The following is an 18,742-nucleotide window of genomic DNA, read 5'->3' as shown; positions in this document are numbered from 1 at the left end:
ACTCTAACAGTTTTCTGGTAGCATCTTTTGGATTTTCTAATGTGTAGTAGCATGTCATCTGCAGCGACAGTTTTACTTCTTCCTTTCTGATTTGGATTCATTTTATTTCTTTTTCTTCTCTTATTGCCATGGCCAGGACTTAAAAACTATGCTGCCTAAAAAAAGTGGCAAGAGCCTCTCAGATAAAGTTATTTTCCAGGCTTTGGGTCACCTACCAGGCATGTATGTGATTACTTATATTGCAGAAGCTCCCCTCCTAATGCTTCAATGTGCCTTCTTCTTTGTCTTTGGGTATAAGATGGTTTTTTGTTTTTTGTTTGTTTGTTGTTTGTTTTTTGTTTTTTGTTTTTTTTTTGGTAACTTCTAGACTATTTTGACAATGACTGTTTAACAGTTAGTTGTAATTTTGGTATTTTTCTGAGAGGAGGGGAGCTTGAGTCCTTCTGCTCTTCTGTCTTGTCTCTCTATTCCTCCTTAAAAGCCTTTTATATATTGAGACTAGCTTTTTCTCTGTGATACAGTTGACCAATATTTTCTTCAAATTTGTCTTCTGTTTGATGTTGCTTAAAGTCATTTTGATAGGCAAAAGTTAAACTTTAAAAAAATTTATGTAGTAAAATTTATCTATCATTTCTTTTATGCTTCTGGATTTTATATCACAGTGAGAAAGTCTTTCCATACTCCCAAATTATAAAGGAAACATTTTTTTTCTTGTTTCTGTTTTCTAATTTTACATTTAGCTTTCTTATCTATATGGAGTTTATAATAAGATGTATAGATAAAATTCACTTAGCATCTGTTATGTGTCAAAATGAAGCAGTTTCTACAGGGATATCTTTGAGTCTTATGAGACTTTGTAGGTCCTAAAATATCATCCAGGACAATGCATTATTCATAAATTATTCTCTTCAAAACAGTATTTTGTACTAGTAATGAACACTATTCTAGATTCAGGAGACTCTGGTAACTAAATTTGATTTGCTAGTAAATTACATATGACCTTGAGTTAAGTCATTTGACCTTGTATTCACTAGTATTAAATATTAGGTACCTTAAACTTTAAAGATTATTTTTTTTAGTTTATATTTATTACTTATTGGTCAAAATTAAAGTACTCCTTTAGGATAAAGGTAATGTTCTTATAATTTATTATGATAGTAATAAATAACTCAGTTGGCAAGAAATAGATTGAATGTATGTATGTTAAACAAAAGGCATACATTTTTGCACTGAACTTTTAAAAGCTCATCATCAGAAAGTTTAAAATGGGTATGAAATTTATAAAGTTTATTGCTATCTCTGTTTATAAGAATATCAAAAGTTAGTTAAAAACCTGAAAGAAAAAAAAGGAGTCAATAAAGATTATTCATAGTATAAAAAAATAGTTACCATAGTAGACATTTAGCAAAAATAAAAGAACATAATTTTGAGTGGGACTTTGTCAGCAAAGCACAAAACTTGAAAGAAAAGATTGAAAGATAATACTGTGTAATTCTAAAGAAAATTATGGCAAAGCATAATCAAAATTAGAAGGCAGATAGCAAACTATGAAAAATATTTCAAATACATATTAGATCAAAAGAGGATATTTATTGTATACAGAAATCTATTTAAAATCCTAAGAGAAACTCTACCAAACCAACAGAAAAATAGCAAGTATGTGAAGAGGGGGGTCTTCAGAGAAACATGCAAATGGATTTAAAAACTATTAAAATATGCCTAACCTCACTTATAGTTAAAGAGAAGCAAAGGTATATTATTGAGCCCTTAATACATGCCAGGGATTGTGAATATAATGGTGAGAAAAAAGAAAATTGTCTTTTTCCTGATCTCTCCTCCAATACGGAGTGGAGGACCAGCAGTAATCATTAACAGAATGGATCAGAGAAAGCCTCCCTTCTTAGTAAATGACCTTTGAGTAGAGGCTAAAGGATGTGAAAGTTAACTAAGAAATCTGGGTAAGAAGGGGAAAACATTTACAATAAAGGAAATAGTATGCCTCAAAGGTCCTGAGGCAGGAGGAAAAAGCAAAACTTGGTCAATGAGGTAAAAGAATATCAGGGTTTCTGGAGGAGAGAAAGCAAAGAAGTGGGGGATTCTTTTGTGGTGCAGTGGATTAAAGATCAAACATTGTCACTGCAGTGGCTCAGGTCACTGCTGTGGCACAGGTTTGATCCCTGGCCTGGGAACTTCCACATACCATGGGAATACACACACAAAAAAAGTGGGAGTATGAGATGAGAAAGACGTGGAAGGGGCCATATTACCATGTAACACTGAAGGGTTTCCTAGGGATTGGAGAATTACCCTAAAGAGCAATGAAATGTGTTGGAAAAATGTTAAGCAGGGGAATAAGATATTCTAGTTGGACTTTTTAAAAAAAATTACTGACCAACTCACACCTATTATGATGGCTATTATTTTTAAAAAGTGTTGACAGGCAATAAATGTTGACAAGGATGTGGAGAAATTGGAACTCTTGTGCACTGTTGATGGAATGTAGAATGGTATAGCCTATAGAAAGCAATATGGGTAGTTCCTTAAGAAATTAAAAATAACCTTACCCTGTAATTCAGCAGTTCCACCTATGAGTATATACTCAAAAGAATTGAGAGTAGAATTTCAAAGATATATATATATATATATATATACCCATATTCATAGTAGCATTATTCGCAACAGCTGGAAGGTAGAAGCACCCCAAATGCCCATCAACAGAGAAACAGACAAATGTGGTATATATGTACAGTGGAATATTACTTAGCCTTAAAAAAAGATTTTTTGGCACATGCTACAACAGGGTTGAAACTTGAAGACCTTATGCTAAGTAAGTCCATCACAAAAGGACAAATACTGTATGATTCTACTTATATGAGAGTAGTCAAATTCATAGAGAAGGAGGTAGAATGGTCATTGCCAGGGGCTGGAGTGAGAGGGGAATAGGGAGTTGTTTCGTAGGTGCAGAGTTTCAGTTCTGGAAGATGAGACGATTTCTGTTATTCATTGTATAACAGTGTGAAGTGCTTCATAGTACTGAACCCTACACTTAAAAATGGTTAAGATGGGGAGTTCCCATCATGGCTCCGTGGGTAACTAATCTGACTAGCATCCACCTTAAAAGTGGAAGAGGAAGGCACAATATCTGACCAGAGAGATTAGCAAGGTTAGAACGTTCTAGAGCATGTGAATGTTAAATAAAAAGAAAAACTATAGATATGGATCATCTCTTGACTTAGACCTGTCCTAGTCAGTGCACCGTCACCTTCTGGGCTGGAAGAATGCTCTGTTGAAAAAGAGTAAGCGTCCAAAAGAGCTTTTGGAAAAACACTTACATGCTTGCTTTTGTAACCTTTTAAAGGTTTCTAAAGCTATTGCTTTAAAAATTCCTAATATGTCAACAGAGAATAATCTTGAGGGTGAAGGTACAGTTGAGGCAGATTAGCCCAAGTTCTATCAGAATGTGTATTTATCTGACCCAGAGTTGCTAAGAGAAGATTTGAATAGAAAGTACCAGTTCAGGAGTTCCAGTCGTGGCTCAGTGATTAACAAACTCAACTAGCACCCATGAGGACTCGAGTTCAATCCCTGGCCTCACTCAGTAAGTTAAGGAGCTGTGGTGTAGGTCACAGACGCAGCTCGAATCCCGTGCTGCTGTGGCTGTGGTGTAGACCAGTAGCTATAGCTCTGATTGGATCCCTAGCCTGAGAACCTCCATGTGCCCCACAAGTGTGGCCCTAAAAAGACAAAAAAAAAAAAAAAAAAAAAAAGGAAAGTACCAGTTCACACATACATGACTGAGTCATGTGAGCAATTAGATTAAGTGGAGATTTAAAGGTGATTTCTTCCAAAAAAATCAAAGTATAGATGAGGAGTCAACTTGGGAGAAAAGAAAATTGTCTATTTAGAAAAGAGGAATCACTCAGTTTGATGCAGTTCCCCATTTCCTTCCACAGCCACATAAATATTTTTTTATTGCTTCCTTTGTAGTAGAGAGAATTCAAGAAAACATACTACCCAAAAAAACACCAGAAAAGAAAAAAATCTAGGCAATTCCTGCTGTGACTCAGCAGTAACTAACCCAACTAGTATCCATGAGGATGTGGGTTCAACCCCTGGTCTCACTCAGTGGGTTATGGATCCAGCATTGCTGTGAGCTGTGGTGTAGGTCACAGATGCAGCTCAGATCTGGCATTGATGTGGCTGTGGTGTAGGCCAGCAACTGCAGCTCCGATTTGACCCCCTAGCCTGGGAACCTCCATATGCCAAAGGTGTGTGTGGCCCTAAAAAGCAAAAAGAAAATAAAAAAGAAAATGTAAAGGGTTAATATTATTTCATTAAGCAATAATGCTCTGCCCCTAGCCCCTAGTAACCTTTAATCTGAAGGAAGGAAGAGCATTAAAGACATCCAGATTGGAAAGGACAAAGTAAAACTCTTATTCACAAATGACACAATCCTACACGTAGAAAATATACAGATGACATATTCTTATATATATCTATATTCTTTCTATATATAGAAAATCTTATATATAGATTCCAAAGATCCACAAGAAAGCTACAAGGGCTAATAAATACTCTGAGGGACTTCCCCCTCAAGTAAATCCTGTCTAAGCACTGTCCAACAAAGTTTGTTGTGTCATTTCATCTTTTTCCTAGATCATTAAAAAAATTCCTTACATATACATAAACAGACTTAAATAAATAGAGGCAACGTACTATGTTCATGAATTGAAAGACATAATACTATTAAGTTGGCAATTCTAGCCAAACTAACCTAGAGATGCAAAGCAGTCCCTATCAAATTCCAACAGTTTTTTTTTTTTTTCAGTAAATTCACACGGAATGTCAAGGATCCTGGATAGCCTAAACAATACTGAAAAGAAGAATAATGTTAAAAGACTCATTCTTTCCAATGTCAGAACTTACTAGAAAGCTACAATAACCGCAACAGTGTGGTACATGCATAAGGATAGATACATGACCGATAGAATAGAATTGAGAGTTCAGAAATAAACTCATGTGGCCATGATTAATATTAGTTGTTTAATAAACGCAAAGGCCTTGCTTTTCAACAGCGGTATTTTCCTTTCCTTTCCAATTTGGATGTCTTTAGTTCATTCCCTCCCTCCTTCCCTCACTTCCTTCCTTCCTTTCTTGGCTCCTTCCTTCCTTTTTTCCTCCTTCCCTCCTTCCCCTCTTCCTTCTTTCCCTTCCTTTCCTTTTTCTTTTACTCTTTCTCCTAAATTTTCTTGCTAGAACTTCCAGTACAATGTGAAGTAGCAGCAAAGTGGTCATTCTTATCTTATTCCTGATGTTAGTGGAGCTAATTACTCCACTAGAAGCTTTCAGTTTTTCGGTAGTATTAGCTTTGAGGAGTTTTTTTGTGAATATACTTTTCAAAAATCATGTTGAGAAAGTTCCCTTATGTTCCTGGTTTTCTGCTTTTATCATGAAGGCATGTTGGATTTTATTAAATGCCTTTTCTATATCAATTCAGATGGTAATGTGATTCTTTTCTTTACATTCTGTTACTGTACTATATTACAGTCTTTAACTTTCTTATGTTGCATCACCTTTGTTTTCCTGGGATAAAGACCTCCTGATCGTGGCATATAATCCTTTTATGGAGTTCCCATCATGGCTCAGTAGAAACATATCTGACTAGTATCCATAAGGATGCAGGTTCGATCCCTGGCCTTGTTCAGTGGGTTAAGGATCTGGCATTGCTATGAGCTGTGGTGTAGGTCGCAGATGCAGCTCAGATCTGCTGTGGCTATGGTGTAGACTAGCAGCTATAGCTCTGATTCGACCCCTAGCCTGGGAACTTCTATATGCTGCAGGTGTAGCCCTAAAAAGATACACACACACAAATCCTTTTAGATGCTGATGGATTCCATTTGCTAAAGATTTTATTAAAGATTTTTTAACCTATATTTTTAACCTATATTATTCATAAATAATATTGGTTGTTTACTTTCTTTGCTTCTGATGTCTTTATATGGCTCTGTATCAGGATAATGCTGGCCTTATATAATGAAGTTTCTTCTTGAAGTTTCCTCTTCTTTTTTTTTTTTTTTTTTTTTTTGAGGAGTTTGAGAAGGATTGGTGTTAATTCTATAAATGTTTGGTAGAATTCACCAATGAAACCATCTGGTTCTGGACTTTTTTGTGGAGATTTTGATTACCTTTTTAGCCTGTTTACTTGTTATAGGTCTATTCAGATTTTCTATTTCACAGAGAATCACTCTTGGTAGGTTGTGTGTTTCTAGAAGGTTATTTCATCTAATTTATCCAGAGTTTTGGATACAGTTGTTCATTGTCTTATAATCATTTTTATTTCTGCAAAATAGATAATGATGTCTCTATTTCCCCTCTAGTTTTAGTAAATTGAGTCTAATAAGTCAGTCTATGTAAAGTTTGTCAATTTTGTTGATCTTAACAACTAACTTTTGATTTTGTTGATTTACTGTATTCTTTTTCTACCTTCCGTTTTATTTATGTCTACTCTAATTTTTATTTCCTCCTTTATTCTAGTTTAGGATTTAGTGTACTCTTTTTTTAAATATAATTCTTTCAGGTATAAAGTTAGATTATGTGAGATTTTCCCCCTTTTAAAAATGTAGTAGTTATTTATAGCTATAAATTTCCCTCTTATCACTGTCCTTACTGCATTATATACATTTTGGTATGTTCTATTTTTATTCTCCTTTACCTCCAAGTATTTTCTAATTTCTTTTTTGACTCATTGGTTAAGGATGTGTTGTTTAATTTCTATATATTTGTGACTTTTCAAGTTTTCCTTCTGTCATTGATTTTTTAGTTTCATTTATTATAGTTAGAAAATATACTTCCTATGATTTAAATCTTTTTAACTTTGTTGAGACTTATGGACTCACCTCTGACCTATCTTGGAAAATGTCCCATGTGCATCTGAGAAGAATGTGTATTCTGTATTTTTTGGGAAGAGCGAACTATGTGTGTTAGGCCTAGTTAGTTTCTTCTGGTGTTTAATCTCTATTTACTCATTTTCTTCTGCTTAGATGTTTTGTCTGTTATTGAACATGTGCTATTGAATGTACGTGTCGTACTGTAGTACTCTCTTCGGTTCTGTCAGTGTTTGCATCATATGAGTCTATGTTGTTTGAGCAGACTTTTTACACTTGTTATGTTTTCTTACTGTATTGACCTTTAAAAAGTGCGCAGTGTCTTTTGTCTCTTGTACCACTTTTTGACTTAAGTTTATTTTATTTGATATTAGAATAGCTACCTCAACTCTCTTTTGGTTAATATTAGTATGGAGTACCTTCTTCCTTCTCTTCACTCTCAATTTATTTGTGTCTTTGGATCCAAAGTGAGTTTCATGTAGACAGCATATATTTGGATTAGTTTTTTTAAAAAAAAATAATTCTGCCAGCCTCTGCCTTTTGATTTAAAGAGTTTAATCCATTTGCATCTTAAGTATTACTGATAAGGAATGACTTGCTTCTAGGGTTTTGTTATTTGTTTTCTGTATGTCTTAAACATTTTACTCTTTTATTTCCTTCATTTCTCCATTTCCTTCCATTACATACTTCTTTTTTGTTTAGTTGTTCTTTTCTTTATAGTCAGTTTTCTGATTCCTTTCTTGTTTCCTTTGTGTATTCATTTTTAGATATTTTCTTTTTGGTTACCTAGGGTCTTATATTTAATATCTTAAATTTATGAGTATGATTTGAATTGATACCAACTTAACTTCAATACCATGCAAAAATTTTGTTCTGTAGTTCTGTATAGCACCTTTGCCCTCTCTTATGTTGTGACAATTACATCTTTAAACATTATAGGTCTAACAAAATAGATTTATTTCTAATTATATATGCATTAATTTTTAAAATTACATAGAAAATAAAAAGTGAAGTTAGGAAACCGAAAAAAATCCAATGAAGCTGACATTTATTTGAGCCCATGTAGTTACCTTTAGTGGAGATCTTTATATCTTCAGATTCCTGTCTAGTGTCCTTTTATTTCAACTTGAAGGACTCCCTTTAACCTTTCTTTTAGAATAAGTCTAATGGTAGCAAACTCTAGTGTTTGTTTACCTGAAATTATCTTCATTTCTCCTTCATTTTGACAGGACAGCTTTGCTGGATCCAGAATTTTTGGTTGACAGTTTTTCCCCAAGACTTTAAATATAGCACCTCACTGCCTTCTATACCACCTGATTTTTGATGAAAAATTGACTGTTAATCTCATTAGGATTCCTTGCATGTAACAAGGTGCTTCTTTCTTGATGCTTTAAGGATTCTACCTTTGTCCCTGTCTTTTTACTGATTATAATGTGCCTGGGTATGAATCTCTCTGAGTTTATTCTACTTAAAGTAAAATATTAGGGTCTTCTCAGGTCTTTTCTGAATCTGCATCTAACACTCTACTTTTATGTGGTTTTCTAAATTCTCCAGTATACAGGGTGCTTTTAAATTGCCTTATTTCTCAGGGAAAATTTCCCCAGCTTTCCTCTGAGGCTTTAGATAGTCTGTTGTATGTCTCAGTGATCACCTTTTGCCCCAGGTGAGTGCAGGTTTTTGTAAGCAGAAAGCTGTGTGAGCAATGCCCACTGCTTTCTCCCCTCAGTGGGTTCTCTGTTAGGTGAAATAAAGACAGGCACCTATGTCGGTCCTCAGGTATCCCCGGCCAGGTAAGAACAGACACACACAATACTTTGTAAATAAAGTCAGCTGTGATTCCTCTAGAACCACGACCTGGGGTCCCCTCCTGGGAACACACATCATCATTTTCAAGATCGATGCCGAGCTGGGGAGAGTGTGCGCAAGGGCGAATAAAAACACCACGAAGCTTTCCAACTTTTTAAGTGGGCTTCTTCTCAACTCGGTGTTTCCCTGGTTGCCATAAGTCTTTGAATGTTTTCCAGAATCCTGACAGTTAGGTCAGGATTTGTTTTGTTTCGTTTCCCTGGAGGCACAGGAACTTGGAGCTGCATATTCCTCGGTGTTGTTCAGGGCCTTTGCGCATTCCTGGCCCCTGGGGTTCTGATACATGTATTGGAATAGTGTGTGGTGTCTTCTTCTTTAGTGTGGCTTAGGCTCTGGAGGGCTAAATGGAATTAGAGGGAGGCACAGAAAAGTGGGGGGAACTGGTTTGGGGCCTGGGAGGATGGCAGCCTGGGTGCTGAGAGACTCCTGACAAGGGAGATTACAAGTTTGCCCATTAAAAAAAACCAAAAAACTTTTAAGAGTTCTAAAATTTGATTAGCCTCAGGAGAGGAGGGTTGAAAGCTTCTCTGGCTTTCCCTTGACTGCATCCCTAGGGTTTCCCTGAACTTGGACAAATCTAGTTCCTCAGCAAATACTCTCTGGGAGCACGCTGGTGAAGAAATGAAGGAAGGAGAGCATCAGAAGGAGACCGTTGGGCTCCCCACAGGACTATTATTGCTGGATTGTTCCTAAGTGCAGTGTTAGGGTAAAGACAGCAGCCGTGTGTTCTGGCCACAGAACTTGCTCAGCGCTCGTCAGCTGAGTTCCAGCTCAGTCCCTCTCTCTGGAGGTGTGTTGTGTATCTTTCAGGAGTTCCCCTCTGCAAAGGGAAGGGTAGGAGAGGGTCAGGGTGGGAAGGTGTGGGCTGGCTGCTGTCGAGAACAAGGAGATCTCCAGCCTGATGAATGGGCTGGGGGAGCGGAAGAGTGGATGGGCTCATCTCCAAATCCTCCTGCCGGAGGGCAGAGTCAGCCCTTCCCTGACCCAGTTCTGGACATGGGCTCAGCTCCTTGCTATGGCTAGGAGCCCCCTCTCTGCCTTTCCTTTGGTCCTGGCTAACCAGAAATTATGGAAGGCAGACTACTGCGTTCTCTTAACAAACCTACCCCTGTTACTCAATTGCCTTTCCTAAGGAATCTCCAGAGAGTGGACTGCATGTTGACAGGACAGTGTTTTAGTGAAGACAGAATTGGCCAAAGCCAGGACTAGATAGATTTTGTTCATAAATTCCTTCCTTAATTGATCAGTTTATTCAAAAATATTCATGAGGTATCAGAAACAGGAAACAAGCAGGACAAAATTTCTTCTTCCATGAGGCTTGTATTATGAACTGGAAATAAAAAGTGAACATACAGTTTCAGGTGGTGAGTGCTAAGGAGGAAAATAGGTGCTGGCAGGAGACAGAAAAGAAAGGGTAGTTAGTGTGTGTTCTTTTAGAGAGGATGATGGGAAGTGCTCCCTGAGCTTGGGCATTTGAGCAGCGATCCGAAGGAAATGAGCAATGAGCCCAGACAGCCTAAGGGGCTCAGGTCCTTGGGTCTCTTTCATGATAATGACAGCTAGTTCTTTAATTTCTCTTTTTATATTGAAGGAAAAACCTTGTTGCAGAAGGGCCGTTGGCTCTGGGGAGACTCTGTGAACTTTCTAGAGACCATGGCCACTTATATGGAGGGCCTGGGCTGGACCCAGAGTTCCCATTTGGTGGCCCTGACTCCCTGCTGTATTTAGGGTTTTGAAGGCAGGGCATGCTGCTTTTGGATATTTAGCCTCTTATCTTCAAGTCCCAGCATGAGGTCGATGCGGGACAGGTAGAGGCTGAGGATGGAAGCTCCTCACTTGCCCTCCTCTGGACCTTCCTCCTGTGAATCTGCTGATTATTGGTGTTGGAATCTGGGAGAGAGAGACTCCTATTTTAAAGCCAGGTGCTGGTTACGCTGCCTTTTGTGAGAAGACACGTTCCCTGAAGAGAAAAGCAAAGCGGACTTTCCCTCCTAAGAGTAGAGTGGAAGAAAGTGGTAATTCAGCTAAGCAGCTAGTTGACCAGCAGACTGAAGCAGACTCTCTTCTTGCCCTCAGTATCTAACAGAAAACCCTCACAGCGATCCCAACACCCATGCCCACTAGGGGTAGCGATGAGAGACATAAAGAAAATCTTCAAAATGAATGTGGTGCAGATGGACTCTATGTCATGAAAAACAAAATGAACACATAACCAGCTCTGGGTAGGATTGTGCAGGAAAACTCTTCTATAGGATGTGATACTGGAGCAGACTCCCAGGACAGAATACATTCAATGGAACAGGTAGTCCCATTCCAGATGGAAGGAGGTAGCGGTACCCAGGAGTACACAGTTGTCAGGAGGTGGCTGGATGGCTGTTCAGAGCAGAGGAGGAGGCAGGACGCCCAGTGGGTTGAGAGATGCAGGTCATGCATGCTGGTCAGATACCCTCTGTAGCATCGGTGACTGGGCTCATCTTCTTGGCCAGATATCATGTTCTCTGTATATCATGTATATTCTCAAAAATAATTAGCACTGACTGTAGAGGGAAGAGTAGAGTGTGAACCCTTCCTGGTCATGTTGTGGAGGCTCTCAACAGGAGGGGAATATTTTCTTTTCCTGAAACCATTTCTACTTGTCTGAGGTCAGTGGCAATGTTATCTCTTTTTTGCTCTCTAGGTTGCAGGAGGAACAAGCACTCAAAGGTAAATGTTGGGGAATTACACTAGTGCTACTGAATTTTATCTCTTAGGCTTTCCTGGCTCCCAGGACTTACGCCATGTATTATTTGCCACCTTCATCCTCTTCTACTCAGTGACAGTGATGGGGAATATGCTCATCATTGTGATTGTCTGTGTGGATAAACGTCTGCAGTCCCCCATGTATTTCTTCCTGGGTCACCTCTCTGTGCTAGAGATCCTGATCACATCCGTGGCCGTCCCCCTGATGCTGCGGGGCTTGCTGCTTCCTGGGATGCAGGCGGTATCCTTGACCGCATGTGCCATACAGCTGTATCTGTACCTCTCTTTGGGGACGTCGGAGTTTATATTATTGGGAGCGATGGCTGTGGACCGTTACGTGGCTGTCTGTAACCCTTTGAGGTACAGCATCATTATGAGCAGCCACACCTGTATCTGGGTGGTAATTGTGTCCTGGGTGTTTGGGTTCCTATTTCAAATCTGGCCAGCCTATGCCACGTTTCACCTTACCTTCTGCAAATCAAATGTGTTAGACCATTTTTACTGTGACCGAGGGCAGCTATTCAGACTCTCTTGTGATGACAGCCGTTTCACACAGTTTATTCTTTTTCTAATGGCTGTTTTCATTATTGTTGGTTCTTTGGTCCCCACAATTGTCTCCTATACCTACATCGTCTCCACCATCCTCAGGATCCCCTCGGCTCGGGCCGGAGGAAAGCCTGCTCTACCTGTGCCTCCCACTTCACCTTTGTCGTGATCGGCTGTGGCAGCTGCTTGTTCCTCTACGTGAAACCCAAGCAAACTCAGGCAGCCGAGTACAACAGGGTCGCGTCACTGATGGTTTTAGTGGTGACCCCTTTTCTGAACCCTTTTATCTTCACCCTCCGGAACGACCAATTCGTAGAGGCTTTTAGAGATGTCCTGAAACGCTGCTGTCAACTCCTCAAGGATTAGCTCTGTCCTAAGGACCATGGCGGCTCATCATCCTGGGCCTGAGTCATCTGAAAGCACTAATTCCGATCTGAAATGATCATTTTCTTCATCAAACAGGTTGTGATCTTTGAGGGAATTGTGGGGCACTAACAATGCTCTAATTTATAACTGGATGATTCCTACATAGGATATCACTTTATCATTTGTAATTGGATATATATATTTATACACATTACCGTGGCTGTTAATTAATCTTTAAATTAATAATTATTTAAATCAATTATTTAAAATGTTATTAATCTTAAAATGAATCTCACAGAATAAACCTACAGTTTAAATATAAATACACAAAATAATGTGTGATTTTTTTGAGCACTGAAATCGTTGAGTGAGAAAAGCAAGGCAATGTGTGTAATTCATTCTCTGAGAGCTGACTTCAATGTTTGTTTGCGTCTAGGTGCTGGGTCTCTTACCCTGTATTGCCCTGTGCTTTCCTGATTTCTCACTGCTTAAAGCTCCTTGTATGACTTCCACGAGTGATGTCAAGTCACACTTTCCTGAGGTTCCTGACCCATGGTCCAGCAGTGACTGTATGTCTGTGTAGATTTTCTTAGCTGATCGTCGTGAGAACAGCTCACTCCACAATCCTGCCTCCCTACCAACCTCAAGGCCAGATGTGTTTTCATACTGAGAGGTCTCTAATGGGTAGACTTTCTCAGGGTGTGGAGGAAGGTCTTGGAAGGAGGCATTCTCTTCTCTGGCATCACTCACATCATCATGCCAGCTCCAAATATGGGGGGGAAAGGGAGCCAGATTCCAGCAGCTAAAATGAAACGAGAACTACCTTGCTCTGTCTCTGGGTTGAGGGCGGATGGAGAGGGGACAGAGAAAGAGGTGGCCCCCGGTCACGTCTCCCTACCTTCCTCCCATTGTTCAATCCTGACCTGTGCACTCCATCTCTCTTCTCTCTTAGCTGCCTGGTCCTGCTCGCCCAGGTCCTTCACGGATTCTTTCTCGGGTTTCACTTTCTGTGGATTCATTTATGGGTAATTCTTCTCTACTCCCTCCCCCCGCTTAGACCAGCTTTACCAGGCTGTCTTCCAGCTCTTCTCTTAGCTTCCTTGTCCACACGCCTCTGTTCTAATTGCCCACTTCAGCGCTCTTCCTGTCACATCACTATGGCCAATGAATATTTCTGCTTTTCTTCTGTGGCCAAGCAGAGGTCAAAGAGCTGTGCACACCATACAGCCTTCCCAACATTATAAATGTATAACCTGACCTCACTGGAGAGGGAGGGGCAAAAGGGAGCTGACCTTCCTGACTCTGAAAAAACAGGGTTGATGACTGGAATCTGGAAGACTTAAGTGAAGAAATGGAACTCACAGATTTCGAAACAAATCTTATGGTTACCTTAGGTAAAACCATTGGGGGGTGGGAATAACATCTACATACTATTGTATGACCTAGATGATTCCCAAGAACCTACTGAATGGACAGGAAAATTTACTCCATAGTTGGTAGTAACCTATATGGAATAAAGAGTAACTATACTCTAATAAAATTAAATTTAACAAAAGAATGGTGCACATAGTATTCTTCTTAGTCAAATTGTTTCTCCCTGGAAGTGTGAGTTAACAATTCTGAAACAGCTTTATATGTTGAAGAAATAAAGGCTGGCAAATGGTGAGAGCCAGGTCTCACTGTGTATAGGCAAATTAAGCCAAGCAAGGGGAAAGGGCTAGAACAAGGCAGTAGTACTGGGTTAGAGTTGGAGACATCAGTATGTACTCACATTTAGATGAAAATATGTATGCAGGTGGATAGATCAGTATGTGATGTACATAAATAAAGAATTGGAGTTCCCATCGTGGCACAGCAAAAACAAATCCAACTAGGAACCATGAGGTTGTGGGTTTGATTGCTGGCCTCGCTCAGTGGCTTAATGATCCAGCATTGCCGTTAGCTGTGGGGTAGGTCTCAGATGTGGCTTTGATCTGATGTGGCTGTGGCTGTGGCTGTGGCCGGCAACTGTAGCTCCAATTAGACCTCTGGCCTGGTAACCTCCATATGCTGCAGGCGTGGCCCTAAAAAGCAAAAAAAAAAAAAAAAAAAAAAAAAAAAAAAATTGTATTTATCTTTCTTTTTTTTTAAGTCATCACTGAGTTTTTTTTTTGACATTTGCATATATTGTTTTTTTTTTACAGAATAAAATATGTATATTTAAACAGTTATACTCACATAGATTATTATATCATGGATCTTAAGAAACAGATTAAGTGACTCCCTCTGGGGAAGTGGAATGGAAAATATGCTGAGACAAATAGGAAATGTATTCTATACTTTATCCCATTTTGTATGGCTTTCATCTTTACTATTTAGTATTATCTATTAGATTTCAATTGTTCTTTAAAAATTCACTCGTATATTTCAAAACTTTTGGCTCTTCTATTACCATTCTCTTTCCATATAAATTTTAGAATCATTTTGTAGTTATCTACTAAAAAGCTGTGTTGAATCTATAGTTAAATAGTTAAAGTCCCAAGGTACAGGACTCTCAATTTATATATGATTGTGAGTTTTGGTTAAGGCTGTGTTGAGTCTATAGTTAAGTAGTTAAAGCCCCAAGGTACAGGACTCTCAATTTATATATGATTGTGAGTTTTCTCCCTGATGATGGGGCTGAGTAGAGGTTCTTGGATGGTAGAGGGTACATCCTTCATCTTTCCTCTGTCTCTCTTACCTGTTGTCTACCTCTCATTTCAAATGTAGGCATAATTGTCTTTCTTCTGTGACACTAGGCTTACTCCTGAGTCTTCCACCTGCATGTACCAGTGGTTTTCTTTTCACATTGTCTGTCTTTCTATTGTCATGATACTATAGTACAAAACTGTCTGGTAGGTTTTAAACTCCTAAGAGGGTGTTTACCTTTATCAGATTGACCTATATATTAGAGTCCTCATCCATTTTACTTGCAGCCCCCACCCCTCCAATCCAAAGAACCAATATTGCTTTTGCACACTGTGCTTGATGCCATCTGTGCCACCAGGTGCGCCACCAGAGGTTAGCAACTGTGAGCTGCTTGTTATGAACTCTACATGAGAGGAGTCAAGCCAGCCCAGGGTTTTACCCATTTACATGCCAAACCTGAGCAGTCACTTTTATATGCCAATGTTTATATAACTTGCTATTCATAACTCTTAAGCATCTAAAGTAAAAGGAAGCATCAGGTTTATTAACAATCATTCACAATTGTTAAAAGTGGAATTACATCTATGACAGATCAATCTATAATATACATGCAATAGATTATTATTCAGACATAAAAAACTGAAATTTTGCTACATGTTGCAACATAGATAAAGTTTGAAAACATGGGCTAAGTGTCACAAGTCAGACACAATATGACAAATATCATGTGGTTCTACTTATATGAGGTACCTGGAATAGCCAACTTTATAGTGACAAAGTAGAACAAAGAGTAGCAAGGATGTGGGGAAAGGAACAGTGGGAGTTACTAAGTAATGTGTATAGAATTCCAGCGTGGGATGATGAAAGCATTCTAGAGCTGGACAGTTGTAATGGTTGTGCCACAGTGCAAATATCCTCAATGCCATTGAACTGTACACATAAAATGGTAGATTTTATGTTATGTATTTTACCAAAAAATAAATGTCTTATAATTCTAAGTGATGTCTATAGTAAATTATCACCTTGTTTTCTGTTTTCTCTCTAATCCATAGTTCTGCTCTTCAGAGGCAGCCATGTGCAACTGTTTCTACTGCTATATATTTATGCTAACATACCAGTACTTCTCAATTATTCAGTTAGTTTTTCCTTTATTTCATAATTGCCTTGTTAAAAATTATACTTGAGTATTCACCCCCCCTTTTTTTTTACTTTGTAAATTTCAGACATCTTAAACCTAACAGTAACTTTTTCCTTTTTCTTTGTTCTCCTTCTTTGTGACTTTCTTCTTTGTTTGCTTCCAGGTTCTGGTGCAACAGTATTGCCAACATCCTTCTAAGAGATAATTCATAGTAGGTAAGTTTTTTGAGACTGGATGTTTCTACTCCGGCATCATGTTTCATTGTCACTGTGGCCAGATAAAAATACTCAGCAGCTGCTGGCGATTCCTCCCTGGCCATTGCACCCCACACTCTACACTCCAACACACTGACCCCCAGTGGTCAGTGTACCTCACCCACAATCTATCCCTACCTTGTGGCTGACTCCTTGTCCACATTCCCAGTGGCAGCTTGAGTGAGCTTTGTCAGAAGGTTAGTGAGCACTCGTACAGCTGGCCCAGACCTGCAAGGCAGAGATAAACCACAAACTTGAGCACTAGCTCCATCCTTGGGAAAACTCAGGTGTCAGTATCTGGCCTGGTACATTGGAGGATTGAAAGGATATACAAGCTTAATAATTTGGTGACAAAAAGGTATATAAAATTTAGAGCAGGTGTATCATAGAAGGTCTGAGAAAGCCTCAGAATCACTGGAATCACTCAGCAGAAGTACCAACAGGGCTAGAGAAATTATTTCTCTCCTGAAGTCAGTCAGTAAATTAATCTAAGACTCCATCAATGAACAATGGAATATTATTCAGCCATAAAAATAAGGGAATCTTGTCATTTGTGATAGCATGTCCATGTCACTGCTCCTATTGGAATGGTATTCCTAGCTAATGCAATAAGACAAAAATAGGAAATAAAATATGTACATATTGGGAAGGAAGACATAAAATGGTTTCAGTTTGCAGGTGACATGACTGTCTATGTAGAAAATCCAAAGGAATTGACAAACTGCTGGAAGTAATAAGTGATTACAGCAAGGTCACAGGATGCAAGGTGAATATTCAAAAGTCAGTTTCAGAGTTCCCATCATGGCACAGCAGAAATGAATCCGACTAAGAACCATGAGGTTGCGGATTTGATCCCTGGCCTTGTTCAGTGGGTTAAGGATCTGGCATTGCCATGAGCTGTGGTGTAGGTCGCAGATGCAACTCGGATCTGGTGTTGCTATGGCTGTGGTATAGGCCGCAGCAGCAGCTCCAATTCGACCCCTAGCCTGGGAGCCTCCATATGCCACGAGTGCGGCCCTACAAAAAAGACAGAAAAGACAAAAAAAAAAAAAAAAGTCAATTTCTTTCCAATATATTAGCAATGAAAACCTCAAATTTCAAATTAAAAACACAATGCTATTTACATTAGTACCAAAAAATATTGAAGTAGAAATATAAAAAAAAAAGTACAAGTTATATATAGGGAAATCTATATATGGAAAACTAATATGGAAATCTATATATGGAAAACTGATGAAATAAATATGAAAATCTAAATAAATGGAGAAATATCCCATGTTTTTGTTTAGAGATACTGTTATTAAGATGTCAATTATTTTCAACTTGATCTATAGATTCAACCTAACCTCAGTCAAATTCCCAGTAATTTATTTTTGCTTATTGCCAAACTAATTCTAATATTTATATGGAAAGGCACAACGCTTAGTCTAGCCAATACAGTCCTGAAGAGCAAAGATGAAGTACTGATTCTATCCATTAAAGTTGTATGTTATTAAGAGTGTGTGTTAATGGTGAAGTGACAGAGAAACATATCCATGGAACGGAATAGAAAGCTAAGACTTAGGCCCACATATATATCATTAACTGACTTTTGACAAAGAAAAACGACAATTCAATGGAGAAAGGATCGTCTTTTCACCTGGAACAACTGGACAATCACATGTAAACAAACATATGGATATGTACCTTACACTTTCGTAAACATAAACTCAAAGTGGGTCATAGGACTAAGGATAAACTGTAAGACTACACAACATCAGAATACAGCCTAGTCAACATTAGGCGACTTTGGGCTTGATGAATATTTTTTTAGATACAACCCCAAAAGCATGATCCATGAAACAAACAAACAAACAAAAAATAGAAAAGTTGGACTACACTGAAATTAAAAACTCTGGAAAAGAAATGATTCTTTTCTTTTCTTTTCTTTGTCTTTTTTTTTTTTTGCCATTTCTTGGGCCGCTCCTGCAGCATATGGAGGTTCCCAGACTAGGGATCTAATCGGAGCTGTAGCCGCCGGCCTATGCCAGAGCCACAGCAACGCGGGATCTGAGCCGCGTCTGCGACCTACACCACAGCTCACGGCAATGCCAGATTCTTAACCCACGGAGCAAGGCCAGGGATCGAACCCGCAACCTCATGGTTCCTAGTCGGATTCGTTAACCACTGCACCACGACGGGAACTCCGAAAAAACTCTGGAAAAGAAATGATTCTGACACTAATTTCAGTTGCTTTTTTTTTTTTTTAACATTCCAAATAACTCAATTTTTTGTGGACGCTG

At 38.8% G+C, this 18,742-nt stretch overlaps 1 protein-coding gene across 1 annotated transcript; it reads left to right on the top strand.

Annotated features, from left to right (window-relative positions):
* On the top strand, window positions 10,428-12,666 carry LOC100623990 (olfactory receptor 9A4-like). The gene is given in 2 exon segments (XM_003360101.3): window positions 10,428-12,145; window positions 12,148-12,666. Coding segments are annotated over 2 exon segments (942 nt in total). The 5' UTR covers window positions 10,428-11,457; the 3' UTR covers window positions 12,402-12,666.

Source organism: Sus scrofa, chromosome 18 (assembly GCF_000003025.6).
Source record: "Sus scrofa isolate TJ Tabasco breed Duroc chromosome 18, Sscrofa11.1, whole genome shotgun sequence".
NCBI classification, from domain to species: Eukaryota; Metazoa; Chordata; class Mammalia; order Artiodactyla; family Suidae; genus Sus; species Sus scrofa.
The sequence above is the reverse complement of the archived record's forward strand: the minus strand, read 5'-3'. Positions and strand labels throughout refer to the sequence as shown.